Source organism: Podarcis raffonei, chromosome 6 (assembly GCF_027172205.1).
Source record: "Podarcis raffonei isolate rPodRaf1 chromosome 6, rPodRaf1.pri, whole genome shotgun sequence".
Lineage (NCBI taxonomy): Eukaryota > Metazoa > Chordata > Lepidosauria > Squamata > Lacertidae > Podarcis > Podarcis raffonei.
In genome coordinates, this window is record NC_070607.1 from 81985058 (window position 1) to 82006080 (window position 21023).

Here is a 21023-nt window from a genome sequence, read left to right on the forward strand (position 1 = left end):
GCCTCTGGGTATATTCTATGTTTAGGAATTCGTTTTCAGCACCAGAAGAGCTCCTAGTCCTATCACACAATGAAAGTCTTTCAGCAACCTAATTTAGGTGGGAAACAATTTTGTTTTGTTGCTATTGTTAAACATTTGAGGGTCAGAAAAACCCTTGATGGTCTTCTACAAATTATCCTGTAGTATAGCCCAATCCACCTTCTGCTCATCCCTGTTCTAAATCTAAACCCAAATTCTACCTGTTGTTGACCCACGAGGCCATAATACATTTTCTCCAAGAAAATGGCATGACCCTTCTTGTATGCAGCCGTATAGTGAGCCAGAACAGCCTCAGCAGAAAAAAAGAAGATGCATTCTGCATCAAGCTTCAGATTTTCAGAGAATATGGATTTTTGAGATGGAGTAGGACTGTCTGTTCTGGAGACAAAGGGCCAAACTTCGCAAGATTATAATGCATTTAACATGTCTTTTCTTGTTACCTTTCAAAGTAATAATGATGGAGACAAGATCAGGATTCTGCTGCATGGGGAGAGGAGGGGTTTAATCTATCCTACACAGTGCTGTCCCAGTGAAAAGCACCCCTCCCAGCTGCTATTTTATGTAGGAGGAAAGCTGGTTTTAGCACCTGTTTGCAGCTTCCAGGGGTGGAATCACAGCTTGGGCAAAAAGGGTTAATCCACCTCCCCATGTGCTGCAGTCTCAATCCTGAAACCAGCTCCTCCCATGCAGCTTTTATTTTTTAAGTTCAAAAGCAGATGCTTCTGAATGCATTCACAAATTTAAGGTCATGTTTAGTCCGGCCCTAGGGTACCACTAGCTGTCTGACGGCAGTAGGGAATTGTACAGGATACTGAAAGGCCATCCTTGAACACAAAGGCTGTGTGTTCTGCCCATCCCCACACTTCTCATAAAGAGGCAGCAAGATGCATTTCGAAACTTTTCTCCAGATTAAGTGTTCGTGTCCTCTTCTATAGTCATTTGAAGGGCTGTCAGAAGATAGTCGCCTATCTAAAGAAGTCCTTTATTTGACGATCTGTCCAACTTTAAGATAAAGAACCCTAAGAACAGAAGGTGCCTTGAAGTTGCCCATCAGTAGTTAGCATCTGGGTAGCAAAGTGATACAGGTCACCTGTCTCAGCACATTTTACCATAGTGGGGAAGACTGCATCTTTCTATTTAAATCACAATAATGGATTTCTATAATTGCATCTAAATGACCATATACATAAGTTTCACGAATTCATGTCCTCTTTTGTCATTTTTTGAGCCAAGGCGTTAGTGGCCCCTGGAACCATGAGGACTAGAACTTTACTTTTTCAATTACTGGGGGGTGGGGTGGGCAAAGGATCAGGGTACTGCATTCCACACTAGGCTTTAGTCACACACACAGAACCAAGAAATGTGGATTTCACACAGTCCAGAGTTCATTGCATTCCTGTGAGTAAACATTTCTGCGTAATACCCGCAGTCCAGCCTCTAATTTGCACCAAAAGTTCTGGTCTACTGCATTAATTCAGGGCTCAGCAAGACAGATGGCAAATACAGTTACAGGGGAAAGGAAGTAGTAATAAACATTGGGACTTACACAGGAGCTGCAAGATGTGTTACTAGTTCTAAGCAAGAGTCAAGGCTGTCTGCTGTGAAATGTTTTGTGAAGTGTGTGTGTGCATGGAGAGGGGGGGGGATTAGCCTTTTCTAATTGTTGTCACTTCCTTCCTCTTGTTCTTTTAATACACAAGCACCGATGCACATCACTCTGCAACCGAGTGCTGAGGCTTGCATGGGTAATGCAACATACAGCATACAATCTGCAGCGGCTGGTGTTTTGCAGTCACTGTGACTAGAGTCCTCTACTTACATGTTACATGGGAACATATGGAACAAATCCCCAATGGTGACTCATGTTAGAGGAAAGCACTTCTGGAAGGGATGGCGCGGGGGGGGGGGAGCAGCTGTGTGCTTAACATGCATGCATAATTTTATTTGTATGCCGCCTTTCCACAGTTCAAATCATGCCCGAGGCAGTAAATGAAACACCAGAAAATACACAGCCAAACTGAACCATTTCCACGTAAATCACAAGGTCTACAATAAAGATACCAATAACAAAAAATCCCCAGCAACAACCCCCCACCCCCTTAACAACCCCCCCAAACAAAATTCCCCCAGCCTGCCACTTTCCAGGGGCAACTCTTGTCCAGCAGAATTGTAGATACATGGTTATAAGGCTAAATATGCACCCAGAACCCCAAGGGATGGAAAAGTCACTGAACGAGGGGGTAATTTTTGTTGCTAGGCAGAGAGCAATTCGAATCATACGTCACTGGTCCCAAAAGAGCTTCGCTGGCTGTCTATTTGCTTCCAGGCCGAATTCAATGTGGTGTTGCATGCTTTAAAAGCCCTGCAAAGTATGGGACTCAGGAGAGTGCCTTTCCTGCCCATGCTGTTTAAGATCATCTGATGAGGCCCTCTTCTGGGTCCCTCTCCTATCAGAAGCAATACTAATGGAGCAACTAAAGAGAGTAGCTTGGCTGCTGCCCCTTCTCAGCAGCGGCCCCCACCTGTGACTTGCCTGTCACCAGCATTATTAGTTTTCAGGTCCCAGGCCAAAGCATTTCATGTAGTATTTAAGTACTGTTATGTGATCTGTTCTGCCTTATTAATGTTTTGTATTTTCGTCTGGTTGTTACAGCCTGATGCTTAGAAACTGCACTTGAATCTGTCCAGGGGGAGGCTGGTGTATAAAAGTTTTAAATCGATTGCAGCAGGAAAGGGCTGGTTTGGGGAAATGGTTAAACAGTCGCCCCTCTCCTCTCTACCCTTGTCTAGGATTATTTTCAGCTTGCTACGGATGCAGAATTCGAGGCACAGTAGAAAAAGTTAAGGGTGCTCTTTACTTTCCTCTGCATCTTTCTAGGCTTTAATTTGAACCAGGCCTTAACTTCAGGACCTAAGTCTTTTAAAAGTGCATGAAGACCAGCCCCGGCACATCTGAATTCGTTGAGACAAAAACAGGTGCCTCTGAGCGTGCGCCGAGTGCATCTATCACAGCTGAGCATTCATAGTTCACTTCTACTTTTCTGTGCTTATAGCAGCTTGCTGCCCGGGGCTACCCTTTGTACAAACGTCTAAAGAACTGCTGGTAAACGGGAGTTTACCGAGAGGCAAAGGATGTGTCTGTGTACCACATCCTCTCCAAATTGGGTGACTGTGCCAACCTGGGGGGGGGAGGGGAGGGGAAGCGGCATGTCAACACCAGCCTTTGTCCTCAACACAGAGCCAGTTGTTGCTATTCTGGGCCCTTGAACAAGATGTTAAACACACAAAAGCCCATGTCCTCGCTGAATGCATCTTGTCCTGCCAGAGGCTCTCACTTTAACAGGCGGACAATTGTTCTGGTGTTCTAGGAGCACCCTGGAGCACATACTCCTCTACGGCGTGTGCCAAACTCCCGAGACCAAGACTGCAAAGAAGAAGAAGTGGCCTCAGAGAGAAAAACCACAAGATAGAGCTGGGGAGGATATGAGATCCACTGCTGTGCAGCTTCCCTTCCCTGACCAAAGTCAGCTCCCACAAAAATAAAGACGACTTTAAAAAAAAAGTAAGAAAAAAGTAAGCAGAGTCGTATTTCAGAAATTCATTCAACAGAACGGGCACCTCCTCCCTCAAACTCTTAAGTAATGTCAGGAACAGGGAAACACAAACAAGCGCACAATGAAATCGCTGGATTGGAATTTATTAATCTTTGATTATATTCATTCATGCCCACAAGGTTCTCTGTCCAAGTACAGTTGTCAAAGAAGCAAAAGAGAGCTAGAGAGCATGTGTAGCCGTCTTTAACCTTTTGTGTGATTTTCAGCATTGTATATTAGTCTTTTGATGTGTTTATGCCATATGGAAAACATACGTTTTTGGGTGGCCATGCAAATTGACTTAATAGGTAAATAACCTATATCCTGTGTATACTTTACATCTGTCCTTTTCATGCATTGTGTACATGTGTAGAGCTATCTTGTGAACATGTTCAGCATGGATATCTGCAAAAGGGAGCCTGTGCATGAGTTGACAACTCCCCCTTAAGTACCCCATGCAATCAGGGACCCCAGTTGTGCACATGGAAGATGGAGTGAGCTTGCTGTCTCCTGCTCTGGAGCGTAGGACTTGAACCAATGGATTCAAGTTACAAGAAAGGAGATTCTCACTAAACATCAGGAAGAACTTTCTGACAGATAACCCTTCTAGTATCCTGTCATTCCACACACCACAGTGTTAAATCATTTGCAACAAATATATAGCCTTAAAGATGAAAAAAGGATGCATCCAGCCATCCTTTCCATGGGGATTCAATGTGCCCCTTTCAGTACATCTGATTAGGGACAGCTTCAAAACCATGCTAGACTATCACCAGAATAAGCATGTTTCAGCTTTTGGTGTGATGTGCTGCAGATGGGAGATTGAGGTACCTAAATACTCTCCCACCCAAAAAATCACTCTGCACTTGGAAATCTAGACTACTTTGGGGATAAAAACATTTGTTGGCCAGGATCCATGTGTGAGCAGGACAGAAGAAACACAGAACCAGGCTTGTTGGTTTTACTATTCAACAACTTGCAATGCTAAGGAGACAAGTCACAGATTGGTTTTTAATGCACTAGGAACTGCTGTGGCAAGAAAGTACAGTCAAGGGCAATTCTAGACTGTCACTATTTTCGGATGGGATTCAACTACATACTGACAAATTCAGATTGTGCAATTCATAGAATAGTAGATTTGGAAGGGACCAGGAGGGTCCAAAAGATCAGACTCTTTTGCAATAAGGAAATTGGTGGGAAATGCAAAGGAAATTGCAATAAGGAATGCAAAGGAAATTGCAATAAGGAATGCAAAGGAAAATGCAATAAGGAAATTGGTGGGAAATGCAATAAGGAAATTGGTGGGAAACGCAAAGTGTGGGATAATTCTAGCTTTGATGCAACATCATCTAACCTCCTTGCAAACAAATCAGGAAGAACGCTCAATAAACAGGTTATCCAGAAATGGCTAAAAGACACCAGCTGAACACACAGCTGTTCATGCCTCTTCTTACATGTTCATGTTCATGCCTCTTCTTTGGATCCCTGTCATAGCAACACATGCCATATTTAGTACTAAGGGGTCCTATTTTAATTCCCTCTATAAACTTAGACTAGCCAAGCTGGAATTCTCCCATTAAAAGTAGCCTGGATTTGCACTCTTGCAATGAAACTCAAGAGAGTTCACCTGATCCTTCACTATCCCCATGACACCCCATCTCTACTTCTGCAACCTCAATCCACCTTGCAAAAAAGATAATAAAAAAAGTCTTACTCTGAACTCAGTGACTTTTCTTCTATGAATGCATGAACTCAATTAACCTGTGGCCCTATCACTTTACAACTACATAAACTTTACAGTAGGCCATCAAATGCCTCACTGAACTAAGTGCCAGCTCTGTGAAGTGCTTCTCCTCTTATCACACTCTAACCCTGGCCAATGAAACAATCTCCTCCTGGCGTAAAGAAGATATTGCAAAAGGAAGAGAGATAAGTGACTCCAAACTACCCATATGTCAGCTTGATTTATATTGCCAAGCCCTACAAAGGGCAACATATATACGTACGCAGGTTGACTTCACTACCAACTGCCTTTCTGAATTCCAACTCCACAGAATGATTCTATGCCACTGCGAAGTTCAGCAAAGACTGAAGCAGCAGAGTTGGGCCTCCTCCACTGTATCTAGATACAGCTCCATCTTAAAACATCAGTCAAGACCTGTTATTTTCAAGGCAATCATACTGAGTTTAGTTTGTCAAACTTAAAATGCTTGATTCACACCTTGTTAGAGCATCTCAATCCCTGAGAAGCACCCATTTCGTCTTCTCAACAATAACTTTTTTATTGTTGAAAAAATAAACCATAGAACAACCTTACTTATGCCTGAATGTGAAGTCAGGGATTTAAAATGACTTACAGGTGTCTCTAGACCAGAGCTGTTTTATAGGGAAGAGGTAGGTACTGTACCTTGGGTCCTGGAAGGGCCAAGAGTACAACTTTATTTCATATATATCACATAATATAAAAGCAGTCTTCAAGCAGTTTATAAAAACTGAAACGCTACACACAGACACACACACATGCAAACGATGAAATGAAAACAAGAGTCAGGAAAATGACTCCGTGTCCTGGCCTCCAAGTATTTGTAAAGTGGATAGAAGAACTATATCTTCCCAGACCAGTAGACTACTGCCTGCTATCCATAAACACCTGTTATAAATATGTTGCACTAGCCTTGTTTTCCCAAACAATGTGGTGCTATGGCAGGTTGCCAAGAGGCACAGAGCTATCAAGTAGCCATCACAGTTCATCTTCTCCAAGAAAAAGATCTTACCTGGACCACGGGGTGCCCCCCTGTAGGCGCTTTGACCGCCCCTCGGCTCCCTTCCGTCTCATAGTGGGCACGGTGGTGGGGTTTGGGCTGCACTTCAATCCGCAGCTCGTAAGAGCCAGAATGGCTGGAGAGGGGCCATTCAAGTGGTGGGAGGGAGTGCACAGGAATGCTGGGCAGAGAAGAGGGACATTAAGTTGGAGAACGTCATTATGAAACGCAGGTTGCCTTTTCTCTTTCTTTCAAAAGAAGTCAGGGTGCACAGCCTCCATTAAGAAAAATGGAGGGGTTCGCCTTCCCTCAGAGAATTAACACAGGGTCTGTCAATGACTATGGATCACAATTACTTTATGGAGCCTCCAGATTTTGAGGCAGTAGGAAAAGGACTGTTGACTTCATGCCCTGTGTTATGGGTTCCTGGGGGCATCTGGTTGGCTGCTGTGGAAAACAGGATGCTGGATGAAGTAAATAGGCTTTTGATCTGATCCGGCAAGGCCTCTCTTATGTTTGACTACACTAATGCGGGCGGGGTGGGGGGGAGAGACAACACTGCATGGAGAAATTAGTGGGCAAGCAAAGATGCTTTAGCCTTGCTCCTCGCAAATGCTTCCGCTGGACATGCGTAAACGATTTTTTTCCTCTGAAAACAATTAAGTCCAGCTCAGTGAATGCTAGCTGGGGGAAACACTTGAAAGGGAAAATTAGTGGGTACAGAAAGAGTTACGAACCCCTCTCTTATGTCTGCCTAAGTGCTCTGTTCCCATATTCTCAGTATCTCATTAAAATCATATGTTTACTAATATCTCCACCCTTTGAAACAGGTCCCTGGTAAAAATTTACCTCTAGCAAATTATTTCTTCTGTTTGGAGGTGAGCTTGTACATGCACAGAGACAAACAAGAGCAGCAAACAAATCTAATGTGTACAAAGGTAAAAGGGACCCCTGACTATTAGGTCCAGTCGTGACCGACTCTGGGGTTGCGGCGCTCATCTCACTTTACTGGCCGAGGGAGCTTCCAGGTCATGTGGCCAGCATGACTAAGCCACTTCTGGCGAACCAGAGCAGCGCACGGAAACGCCGTTTACCTTCCCACCGGAGCGGTACCTATTTATCTACTTGCACTTTGACGTGCTTTTGAACTGCTAGGTTGGCAGGAGCTGGGACCGAGCAACGGGAGCTCACCCCGTCATGGGGATTTGAACCGCCGACCTTCTGATCGGCAAGTCCTAGGCTCTGTGGTTTAACCCACAGCGCCACCCGCATCCCTTTTTGTGTACAAACTGTACACTTATTATCAGTTTAGAGAGATAGGAGACTGCCTTATACCAAGTTAGATGATTGGTGCATCAAGTACAGTCATACCTCATGTTGTGTTTGCTTCATGTTACGTTCTTTCAGGTTATGTCTCGCAGCGACCCAGAAGTACTGGAAAGGTTACTTCCGGGTTTTGCCGCTTGCGCATGCACAGAAGCGCTAAATCATGCTTCACGCATGTGCACAAGTGCCAAATTGCACCACGCACCTGCACAGATACGGTGCTTCAGGTTGCACTCTTTTCATGTTGCAACCAGGCCTCTGGAACGGATCCTGTTCGCAACCAGAGGTACTACTGTATTCCTACTTGGGAATAGCCTGGGAATCTGCTTTGCATACTGAAGATCCCTGGTTCAATCTTCAGCATCCACAAATGAAACTAGGCATGTCTCCTGATTTGGAGATTTCAGTCTGTATGGAGCTAGATGGACCAATGATTTCAATGAGTCTACTCCCGGAGTGATTTAGCTGGATATCATCCCATGTTTGGTGGACATGACATCTCCCAACAACTGGCTACATATCAGAATGCATTTTTCTGGATGCATCCATATCATAATAACTGACTGGCAACCCAAACAACAGGTTCTGTATTGGAAGAGCCTTTTATTTTAAAAAAATTCCTTGGTTATCACGGTGGTAGTTATTATTTAGAAAGTAGGCAAAGGCAGACCATCCCATACACACGCATAATGGAGGTTTGGGCTATCAGGAACAAATTCTGTCAGACCTGTAAGCAAGAGTGACCAGAAGACATGCAAGCTTACCTGCAGATAGGTATTGCAGGCATCAGCTGCTTTGGCCAAGATGGCGGCACTAATAAGATAGACTCTGGTGGTGGGTTCCTCCGATCATCCTGCTCGCAAGGCCCAATGTATTCAATAGGCTGAAGCACGTGACATGGCATGCTGGCTTTGTGGGAAGACATCGGCGAAGGTTCCGGGCTGGTTCTCCATATTTTTGTGGGGACTCCGCAAGAGGGATCGGTGGTGAGGTTGCTCATTGCATCCATGAGGCTAGAAGAGGTGGATAACTGGGTGTAAGTGATCGAAGAGCCGTCTTCTCTCAAGGGGATCTGGGGTGAGGCTTGCGGAGAGGGGGTCCTCGATTGCCGTGGAGAAGTGCAAGGTTGCTGACTCCCGTAGAGCTCGGGGCAAGGGTACTTCCGCTTTGCTCCTGGCGATGACGACCTTGAGTTGGGACGTGGAGATGTTGAACGTGGCCCCAAGCAGGTATCCTCCACGATGGTTGCTTGTGGGGACATTATTGGCGAGGTTCTAGGGGAATAATGAGCATGGGTGTTTTGAAACTGTGGACAAAGGTCATCACTAGGGCCATTATTTGGTGAAACGCATGGTGAGGTATAAGGAGAGAAATTTGTCTCTGAAATGAAGCTTGCAGAGGAGCCGCTGCTAGGAGGGCTCAGGCACAGCGGTTCTCGGTAGCTCTCAAAGCCAGGGACAGGCAGGGTAAACCTTGGGCTAGCAGTAGCTGAGTTGGACTGATGCTCTACCAATAGATCTGTGTCTCTGCTGCTGAAGGGACCCCCCGAGTGAATCAGTTCATAAGATGGTGTTATCTCAATCCTAGGGCTCAAAGTAGGGGGACCGGCAGCCTTGCCCGGGTCCAAGTAGCATTTTGACCCTAGGCTATCTGGCTGTCCGTATCTGCCCATGTGATCTGCCGAAAGGCTAGACAAAGCGAAGGGGGTGTATGGCTTGAGGCCATAATCCGAGACATCATCATGAGGGTAAGTAACTCCAGAGGGTGGGCTGATGATTTTATGTGAAGGAGTCGGTTCTTCTGGAAAAAGAAGGGTGGCTTTTAAGACTAGACATACCACGGCAGAAGCTGAGCAATCACGGGTTAACAAGAAGGCATTAGCAACAGTGTGTTAGGAAAAGGTTGTAAAGATATTGCATATTTATATTGATCACATATGGAAGCTGCTTCAAAGTTGGTCATTCTCAGAATAGAAGCAGCAGCGGCACCATCCTGAGACCACACACACCCTGTAAGGCACCAGCAGAGTCAAACCAGGGCAACTAAGCCCACACACCTGACTCCCAGTACCACTTGGATAATTCTCAGAATGAGGCCCTATTAGCCCAGACTCTGTTAAACCTGTAGCATTCCCATATAGCGGGCAGATCCAGAACACCCCCTGCTTTATAACTGGCATATATTTGTGTTAGCACATTTTGGTACCAACGTAAATTTTAAAAATGCCTTCCGGTGTTGCCTTATCTAGGACATGGGCATATAACTCATTTTGTTTTGTATTACGTATCAAATATGAAATGCACAGAAGCCTTGGGCCCTCAGTCTGCCTAGCTGAATTGAGCTGAAGATTTTAAAAATGGGTTTTCCGATATTTCCAAGAACTTGCTAGCTTTTAAATATGCAGAACTTTTTAAAATAACAAACACAAAAAATGCTGAAAACTGCAGTCTAGCTGAAACAGAAGCAGGTTATTTTATAGCCTGCCTGTAAAAACTCAGTGACAGAAGGATGTGTGTATCTACTTGTATGCACCAGTACTTTTAGGATCACTGATTGTTATCCAAACCTGAATTCTGACATTCAAAACAGGTGGTAGAACTGAACCCTGGTGAACGATCACACTAAATGAAGCACTGCGTAAATCAAAGATGGTTGCCCTCCAGGAGCTTCTGGATTGCAACTCACTGTTGGACTGGTGGGAGCTGGGATTCCAAAAACAGCTAGATTCCCAGCCCTGGAACACAGACCTGTACCCTGTTACTCTACTCCCTTGAACTATGGGACATGGCAGCTAATTTCCTGTCTATCCATCACAGGTATGTTTCATGCATGCAGTCATGTTTGCAGTTATGTTTATTCTTTAAAATGGGGATGGTAGGCTTTCAAATTGAAAATCTGCAAAATCCATGGTTTTACCTTCTAAAGAACATATGTTGTAAATGTTTCCAACAAGAAATGGGGGACAGAGGGAATCCTCTGCCTCGGATTTATTTTGTGAGGTGTGTGGGGTCCTCCACAAAATAAATTGACAAAATTGACAAAATATGCCTCTTTTTCCCTAGTCTCATATTTTACTTCAAATATTTTACAGACTCAGAAATGTTCCACTCAACACAATCTTGGCAGATACATTCTAGCCCCTCCACCCCACCCCCAAGGCTGGAGAGAATTAATGAGAACAAGGATTACACAGTTCCATATTTAATCTCAGACACAGCTTTATTTTATCCCAATAGATAAGAGGTGAAAGTTTTATCTAGGCAGACATTGACAATATAAAAGTGCATTCTTGGAAGTGTTCAGATCTCATCTAAGTTAAAAATCTTATCGCCTTCCTCAATTTGACAGGAAAATTCTCCTTCATGTGGACAAGGATAATATTGAGAAAGACTATAATAAAGTTCTAAAAAAGCATTTTTAATACTCCCTTTGAACTCTAGGGAACACAAATTTGGGTAGGCCAAACTAAGGGGCAGAAACCAATTCAATTTGCACTGACTAACTTCAAACAAATGTATTTAGTACAAATCATGATTCTGTTCACACTGGAGGGTTTTGTTGTTTGTTTGTTCGTCAGATTTACTTCAGTCCCTATATATCATTGGGCTACAGATTCCAGTATCCCTGACCATTGGCCCTGCTGTTTGGGTCTGAAGAGAGAAGGAGTTCAACAAAATCCGGAGGACTATGGCTTAGCCATTCATGCTTTACCATCTATCTGCCACTCCCATCAAGGGCCACCTACTGTGTAACTATCTGCACACAGCTTTTATTCATTTTCCTAAACAGGAGTGAGTCCTTTTGTACAGGAAAAGTAACTGCGACATTTAAAACAGCCTGAGGATGGAGCATCTCTTAGAGTGAAACATCACATCCAATTTTTATTTTACACTACCCAGAAGGAAATTGTTCAAATTGCTACAGTAATGGTTATAACCCAAATGAAATTTTGCATGAAGTGGCTTCTCCAGTTGATTGCAGACCAGCCATGAATGCCTCCTTTTGACACGCTGAATGTAGAATATGGTGTTGGCAGTGATACAACAAACTCCCTGGCAAAACTCAACTACCCAGCTCCAGTTCTGACTTGGAGGAAGGGCGTCAGCTGGCCTTCTTGCTGCTGCTCTTAGATGTGTATTGGAGGTACATCACCTCTCCAAATAACACAAGTGTAGAATAAATTATGAAATTGTTGTACAAGTTGTTATGGCCATAATGCATCTGTTTGTGACATCATAGTCTGCAGCCATGGGAACAGCTATGATGGTACAAGCTCAGCTTTGTTACTCTGCTGTGGAGTGGGAAGAAAAGGAGGCTGATTAGAACACAGCAGTTCCTGTCCTTAAGATTAAATCCCCTGATGTGGTTTCAATTTAATTAGCCAGCCCATACTTCATTGCCACCAAGACTGGGCACGTAATTAGCAAACACTCAGCTGTTGGTCATGCCAACCTGACTTGGCTCTGTAGGAGCTACTGCTGTTGTATTTTTAAATGCAATTCTGGAAAGCACTACATAACCAGCCAGCAGCCCAACCTAATTCAAGGCAGAAGCTGGTTTTCTAGAAGGCTATTCCTCCGAGTAACATGGCAACTGCAGATTCTGCTAAGAGCACCTCTGCCAGTTAGCATGAAACAATTTAGGACGAAATTGGAGACACAACCACTCCCATGATGGGATCTCTGTAATCCATAATCTAGCTGTAATCACAAACTAAAGATAGCACTCTTGAAAACAAAGGCAACTAAAAGAAGACATACAGTAGCTGTTGGCGTTATACTACAGTTAAAACAATCTAGCACACTTCATTTTAGACTATAAAATTAGAGTGCCTACTTAAGTGTGCTCTGCTTTTCTTAAAATTAATAGTTTAACTTGCAATCAATTACCCAAACTGACGTTATGGGGTGGGGATGGGAGGAAGCAACATTTTGAGAAATGTGTGAAAACAGTATTTTCACTTTACCCACAAGTGCCTGAAGCATTTGTATTCCCTCACTGCCCTTAATTTTGTTGAATAAAACATTCTGTTTAAGCCTTAGCATTTCCACTGCATTTATTACTTTAAAGTAGAACCTCATGTCACACATTTTGTCTATCTGGAGGGAGGAGCGTGAAGAAAACCAAGGACATAAACCAAGAAGTCTTAGATGCTCTTGTTTGATTGAACAAATGCTTACTCTTATCTGTAATTTTGTTTTAACCCCCCCCCACACACACACAAAATGCAATTTCAGCAGAAAGCGACACTTCCCTGCAATAACCACTGCTACCAATCACAAGCTAGATCTCAGCTAGAACTAGCTAGGTGTCCACATCTTCAAAACGCTACTTGAAGTTAACATCTAGCAAACCCAGCCTTCTGCCTCCCAGCTCCTGATTTTGCCTTTTGAACGATCTGTCCTGATCTTCGCATCCTAGAACAAACAGTAAACCATGGGAAGACAGAAAGTGCCCAGCAGGCATCATTCTGCCTTGTCGTTTATTCTGACAAGGTTGTTTGATACAAGACGTCACCTGCACCATTCTATGGGCTAGTGATTAAGATCAGATAACAATTATCACATGCCCATTCTGAAGAATTACAATTTACAAGCAAGAATAGCCCCCTACCCGGAGACTCTAAAGAAAAAAGAGGGGGTGGGATTGCACAAACTGTTGGGCGTGTCTGATTACTGAGTGTCAGGGAAGTGCCATCGGAGCCAGGAGTGGAGGAAGGGCTCCCAAGCGATGCCGGAGAAGGGCCCAGCAGGGAGAGAGGGGACTCATCGGCCGGGGAAGGAAATCAGCGTGGCACCAGGGAGAAAGGCGGGCAGAGGCGGGCTTCGGAGAGATGGCTCCAGGACTCTTCGCCAGAGACCAGCGGGGAGAGCACGGGTCCTCCACTGCCCACACCCACCCTGCGCAGAAGACTTCCGCGCAGGGAGGCTAGGCGGAGACTATCCGTCAAGGAGCTTTTATGTTGGAAGAAGTTCAGGAAACACCCACTGACGGATTCTGCCAGTGACTGAGACAGCCGCAGAGTCAGGGCTGTCCAGCCAGGGAAAGGTTTATCCAGGCAACCTTGCCAAGAGTGGCGGCAATTTATGCACGAGCAACCCCCAATTTCCATTACACTGAGGGAAAGGTCTAAGTTTGAATTAAAGGTGTGGCATTTCTTAAGAGTTCTAGATTATGAATTGGTTTTGGTAGCTTTGTCACATCAATGTCAAAACACTAGGCTGGATTGCCAAACTTAATATATCTCATTATTACATTTCTGGGGACCCTACCAACTTCTCTATCCTTCTTTCCCCCCTCTGCTTTCCCCACCCAGGGCATCCTGGGAAGTGTAATCATAAGCAACAGAGTACAGAAACTCTAACAGGAACTTTTTAAGACTAATAAGGAAAGAAGCTGCAGTTATCATCATCCATTTCAAGTATTCAACATCCCTCATGTACAGTTTCAAGGTAATCCTTACAACAGGCAGACCAGCATTATTCCACATGTTGCATATGGAGGTGAGGGGGTCAAGCTTAGAGACCTGCCTAATTGAGTTTGTGGCAGCTGTGAGGTTTGGTGTGCAGACTTCCAGCTCAATGCTTTTTGCTATCATGCTATTCCATCTCTTATCATGTTGCCGCAGTTGGCTGCATGAGATGGCCAGCACTAATAAAACATCGTGGACAGTTGGTTGCATGAGATGGCTAGCACTGATCAGCTGTAGTATAGAAGAGTTTCTTATGATAGGAACAAAAATTATCAGTGGAGATAAACGTATCAAAGGAAACCTTATCACTTGGGCCACACAATGTCTGGGCCCTACCATTTTAGGCGGCAAGTGAGGGCTTGCATTGCTGGCTGTTCCTTTATACAAAATACCCTGCACAGAACTAGATGTTGAGAAGATGCATTAGTTTTCTCCCTGACACGCTGGTTCTCCACCTTATGTGGAATTATTTATTTATTGCTATAGAGGACCATTTGGTTATGACAGCCTTCGCCTGAAATGGTACAGTCCACTGCCAAGTGAGAACTAGGCTTGGAGAAACTACAGCCCCATCTTAAAAAATCCCATTCTTATGACTCACTGGCCTGAGCATTCTAGACCAGAGGTCTGAACTTTCCTTAAAGTAAAGGTCATAGGAACAACATAAGGATTGTCCTACTGGACTATGTCATAGGTTCATCTAGTCCACCCTTCTCCAATATGGCACCTCTGAACATTGTTGGACAACCATTCCCATCAGTCCTAGACAGCACAGCCAACAGAAAAGGATGATGGGAGCTGTAGTACAAAACATCTGGAAGATATCAGGTTGGGGAAAGCTGATCTTCACAACAGTAGTCCGCCAGATGCCTTTGCGTGCTCACGAACAGGATGCAATGTATAGCCTGCTGCTTGTTCCCAGCATGTAGTAGTCCTGAATGATCCTGAACATGCAAAGAAATCCTCCCATAGGAAGCACAGGTAGGAGACAGGTGTTCCCTTAACTACTTTATGGCACTGCAGCTTGGGTGTGTGTCTTGGGATATCCAATGCCTGCCATAATCACATGAGAATATCTGTACAGGAGCTTGTATATGCAGTATACACTAAAGCAAACGTGCAAATGGGATTCCCCACCAATTCCTCCCAATGCAGATTCCTGTGCCCTCCCAAAAGACTTTTGAAAGGATTGGAGGGCTCTACGGAAAGACCTGGAATGTGGAGTGCAGCAGTGGGGGAGGGATAAAACTACAATCTGCCTCTGCCCAATTCTACCCACCCACCCCCCAACTCCTTATCACAGTCCTTTTTGGGAGTCTCCCAACCCTCAGGACAGTCTTCGGGGGGGGGGCTACAAAGGGATGAAATGGGAAGGGTGAGGGACAAGGAATTTCTCACACACAACCAACCTTGCACTCTAACCCAGTGTTTCCCAAACTTGGGACTCCAGCCGCTTTTGGACAACAACTCCCATAATCCCTAGCGAGCAAGGCCAGTGGTCAGGGATGATGGGAATTGTAGTCTGAAAACAGCTGGAGACCCAAGTTTGGGAAACACTGGTCTAACCAAATGGGATGCAATTTAATACATTTATTCCCTGGCCTCAAGACAAGGTGGGAGTTGCAAGCTAAATTGTCTTTTCTTAGGGCTTTCCCCATCCCTGCATATATCACTGGATGTCTCAAGTTCCTGGCCAGCTGCTGAATGTGAGAACTGACACTACAGAGAAGCAGTGAATTCAAGGTGACTTCAGACAACATGACCATTCTGTTTGTAGTGTCCGATATGCAGAGACCCCTTCACACATGCAAGTCATTTGCTGCTGTTGCAGGCTTCAACAGACAAACACACGCATGTGAACCAACCTTAAGTTGCATCCAAAGAGGCTTAAATGATTCCACTCCTTCCAAGTTGGAAAACATCATTTGGATGCAGTATGAGAACTTTCAGAGGAAGAAGAAAAGGCCTGAGCTCATGACCCTCTGCTATGGTTACGTTTCTGGCGAACATCCCAAAACTGCAAGTAAGCAGCTTCAGTTCAGATGCAACTAACATCAGTTAGGAAACAGTCAACTTCCAGAACTGCCAGGCACACTTAGACATGTGGACTGAAGCTTCTTCTTCTTCTTCTTTTAATTTCCATCTCTTTGTAAACATGCTTTAATCTTAGTACATTAAAGATCACTGATGTACAAAGGATTACTTACAGACTCATAATGGTGTCTTTTGAAAGACAAGGAATGTCCTCCAGATTATAAGTTTCGTTGTGATCTCCCTTACACTAATTATTTCCATCTTGAAAATATACAAAATTAATAATAATCATAGTATCCAGGCATCCAGTACAAGTAAAACTGTCTCTGTAGGGCTCTTTCTACTCTCTACAACGCCATATTCTTCTCAACATCAAGTGTGGGCAAGAAGTGGCACACAATCATTGCAATATTAGAATGGTGTGTAACTCTTAATTCCTTCCTCCAAGAAACTTGGGGGGTGGCACATATGGTCCCCACTCCATTTTATCCTCAGAACAACCCCTTAATGCAGGTTAAGCTGGTCACTCATAGAGCTTATTGTGACTAAAGCAGGGATTTGAACCCAAGCCCCAATACCACAGGTGTGGGTGTGATTCAAGTGCCATATGTTGGATGTTTGCAAGGACACTGCAGTGCAAAGGTGTGGATCGCCATGTACAAATGCATTGTGTGCATCTGGGAGAAATGACCGATTTGTGCTTTAAAACTCCTGTGTGTTTAAATAACAGACCTACCCATCAACTACTCTTTGCTTTGCACTTATTCTAAGGGCTTAGTGTGCTTGTCTCAGTAATTCCAACCCTAAGCATGTTTTCTCAGAAGTAAGTCCCATCGAGGTCAGTAGGGTTTAAGGTAAAGGTAAAGGTACCCCTGACGCGGGTGGCGCTGTGGGTAAAAGCCTCAGCGCCTAGGGCTTGCCGATCGAAAGGTCGGCGGTTCGAATCCCCGCGGCGGGGTGTGCTCCCGTTGCTCGGTCCCAGCGCCTGCCAACCTAGCAGTTCGAAAGCACCTCCGGGTGCAAGAAGATAAATAGGGACCGCTTACTGGCGGGAAGGTAAACGGCGTTTCCGTGTGCTGCGCTGGCTCGCCAGATGTCTCCAGACAGCGCTGGCCCCCGGCCTCTTAAGTGAGATGGGCGCACAACCCTAGAGTCTGTCAAGACTGGCCCGTACGGGCAGGGGTACCTTTACCTTACCTCTAGGGTTGTGCGCCCATCTCACTTAAGAGGCTGGGGGCCAGCGCTGTCCGGAGACACTTCCGGGTCACGTGGCCAGCGTGACAAAGCTGCTCTGACGAGCCGGCACCAGTGCAGCACACGGAAACGCCGTTTACCTTCCCACTATAAAGCGGTACCTATTTATCTACTTGCACTTTAGGGGTGCTTTCGAACTGCTAGGTGGGCAGGAGCTGGGACCGAAGACGGGAGCTCGCCCTGCCGCGGGGATTCGAACCGCCGACCATGCGATCGGCAAGCCCTAGGCACTGAGGTTTACCCACAGCACCACCCGTGTCTTAGTAAATGCTCCTAAGATTAAAGCCTGACTTAGTCCTGGAGGACAGTGGATTTGTGGTTGAGGTGAGATTTGAACAGGGGACTTTTCAGCTCATAGCTCAGTCTCTTACCTATTTATTTAATTGATTGGTTGGTTGATTGATTAGTACATCACCCTTCACTTGAAGATTACAGAGTGGTTCACAACATATACAAAATGAGAACCCAAAATACATAATAAAATAAAAAACAAACCACCGTATCTGGTATGTTACGCAAGCACTGTGCTATTAAAGATGCATGCACACACATATTTCCAATTCAACTAAAATTCACTACAACACCTTAAAAATATCTCAGATGTACTGTATAAAGCTAGCAAGGTAGAAGGTATTTGCAACAGAATCCTGTGCAGATTTACCCAGTACGAAGTTTCAGGCTCCCTAATAAGTGCTTTTCAGACTTTAACCTTGGTTTTGCTTTTGCTTTTAAAAAAGTCACAGTTGTATTTTGTTTTGTTTTTGTTTTTACTTTTTCTTACAACAAACATAAAAGGAATTTACACACACAAGCTTCATAGGCTTCTGCAAAAAAAAAAATTAAACGTGCTAATTTCTCTTGACCCATCACTGAAAATGTAAATTAGCAGCTACAGTTGCTTTTATTGCACTGGAAAAGATATTCTCAGTCACGGTTTTGGCACTGTAAGAGTACATGATTTTAGAGTATTCTTAGCCACGTTCATTGCCTTCACTCATTCAAACGGCACCCTTCACTACACTCACTATAGCAGCGTGCTCAAAAGCCACAATGCACCTTTAACAGTCTTAGATTGAAATCCCAATACTACTTATTGTATTTTAAATTACTGTAAAGCACATTCAGCTGTGCTACCTCCTGTTTCCATACAAAAGAAAATAGTAAAAGTTCACTTATCCTATATTGATGTCACTACGTACTCAAAAGATACATTCAAAGCTATGTTGAACTGCACTTGTTACAGTGATAAGTCCAGATCTACCACTGGCTGTTGGTGGAAGAGACCCTGGCCCAACCCCCTGAGATGCAGGAATCCTTTGCCCAATGTGGGGCTCAAACCCACAACCCTGAGATTAGGAGTCTCATGCTCTACTGACTGAGCCACGAGCTGGGATCCAATGAAGATCGGCATAGGATGTCCTCAACTTCTGCTATGAGCATACATTCAAGCTATACATTCAAGCAGGCCATCGAATGTTGTAATATCATGTTCCATTCTAAGGTTCCAAAGTGGCCAGTGTGTGTTTCCAAAAAGGTAAGTGGAGAAATAATAATGAAATCACAGAAAGCCACACCAAATATCAGAGCCAGACATTGGCTTGGAGGAAGTTCAAGTTTTAATTTAATTGTTTATGGAAAGGATAATGGGGCTACAGTAAAGAATATCTCCCTACATGTTCTTGCTTGTCTGAGTTTGGTGGTCTGTATTTGAATCACAATTGAGGTGCTACATTTCAGGCTCCAGGTCTTAGGGCCCAAGTCATAAAAGTCCTCCTTGATGAACACACATAGACACCTCTTTTGGGGAAGGGTGATAGCTCAGTGTGTCTGCCTTGTAAGCAGAATGTCCCAAATTCAATCCCCAGCATCTCAATAGGGTTGGGAGAGACTCCTGCCTGAAATCCTGGAGGGCCACTGCCAGTCAGTGTAGACTGTACAGAGCTAGGTGGACCAAAGGTCTGACATGGTACAAGGCAGCTTCCAATGTTCCTAGATGGGCACTCTTCCCCATTGTTTGAAAGGCAAGATTGGTTAGGGCAGTGTTCCCCAACCTTGGGCCTCCAGCTGTTTTTGGACTACAACTCCCATCATCCCTCGCTAGCAAGACCAGTGGTCAAGGATGATGGGAATTGTAGTCCAAAAACAGCTGGAGGCCCAAGGTTGGGGAACACTGTGTTAGGATACCAGTTGGTAGGATTCGGTCACAAATTCACTTGTGGCAAGGTGGATCAGCAGCACTAGCAGCATAGACTCCACTGTAAGGTGGAGCTGTACCGGTTTTTTGGGGGGGAGTCATTAAGGCTGCAATCCTATACCCATTTTCCTGGAAGTACGCCACACTGAACTCCATGGGACTTTTTTCAGATTGCAGTGTAAAACCTATTCATGTAGTCTGATCCTTGAAAGATAAGTGACTACTCAATGATGGGAAATAATGTTATCATTTCAGGTTGCTATAATACAGATGAGACCCAACGCAGCATGAAAAAATGAGGGGCTGCTCCTTTTCCTCCTCCCCCATGCACCCCCAAAAGATGCTCCAAAGGGTTGGTGGACCTTGTGGAGCAGATTTGGGGTCTGTGTGCATGAGGGCTGAAGAAAAGAAATTGGAAGTCCCATTGTGCAAGCAGATTTCCATTTTGCAAACAGGTGGAAATAACTGGATGTTGCCCATATTGCAACATGTTGTCTTTTTCATGTGTTCGGATCGGACTATGAAGTTCCAGTTTTGTTAACAAAATATGGTGCAGAACATACGCAGTCCTGACTCTAGAAAGCTTAATAAAACTTCAGGGTATCAGCATGAGGTGGTGACATGTGGAGTCACTGGTGACCACTATGTCAACCATGGGTTAACTGATGACCACCCCGCATCAGCAGGCAAGTTCCATGCCAGATACTGGATTCTAACATTCTTTAAAAGTACCCACAGTACTATTTCATATATGACATTTTTTCAAACATAGATGTACCATGAAGGAAGGAAACACATGGGCCATGCATGTTTAGCATGCTTTCACACTGGAGGCAGAATACAGCTCTCAGTGGATTCAAAAGTGTGTGGGCAATATTTACCTTGGATGACACAAAACATGGGAAAGATGTGGGCATTTTCTGACATCCAATTGTTTGGAGAACGTGTATGATTATTGTTGTTGTTCTATATTTATTTATCTATACGCCGCTTTATTCCCTGATGGGACTCAAGGCAGCTTAGAGATAAAAAATAAAAGGTAAAGGTAAAGGTACCCCTGCCCGTACGGGCCAGTCTTGACAGACTCTGGGGTTGTGCGCCCATCTCACTCAAGAGGCCGGGGGCTAGCGCTGTCCGGAGACACTTCCGGGTCACGTGGCCAGCGTGACAAGCTGCATCTGGCGAGCCAGCGCAGCACACGGAACGCCGTTTACCTTCCCGCTGGTAAGCAGTCCCTATTTATCTACTTGCACCCGGGGGTGCTTTCGAACTGCTAGGTTGGCAGGCGCTGGGACCAGACGACGGGAGCGCACCCCGCCGCGGGGATTCGAACCGCCGACCTTTCGATC

General features: G+C 44.7%; 1 protein-coding gene across 4 annotated transcripts in view; it reads right to left on the bottom strand.

Moving 5' to 3' along the window:
- Positions 1 to 21023, bottom strand: part of NFATC2 (nuclear factor of activated T cells 2) — a 134465-nt gene that overhangs the window by 94275 nt on the left and 19167 nt on the right. For all 4 annotated transcript variants that reach the window (XM_053394269.1, XM_053394267.1, XM_053394268.1 and 1 more), the window contains exons 2-3: positions 8485 to 9520; positions 6407 to 6575 (exon numbers count right to left, since the gene is read on the bottom strand). In XM_053394269.1, coding sequence (XP_053250244.1) covers positions 6407 to 6575; positions 8485 to 9520 — 1205 coding nt within the window. The remainder of the gene's footprint in view (positions 1 to 6406; positions 6576 to 8484; positions 9521 to 21023) is intronic.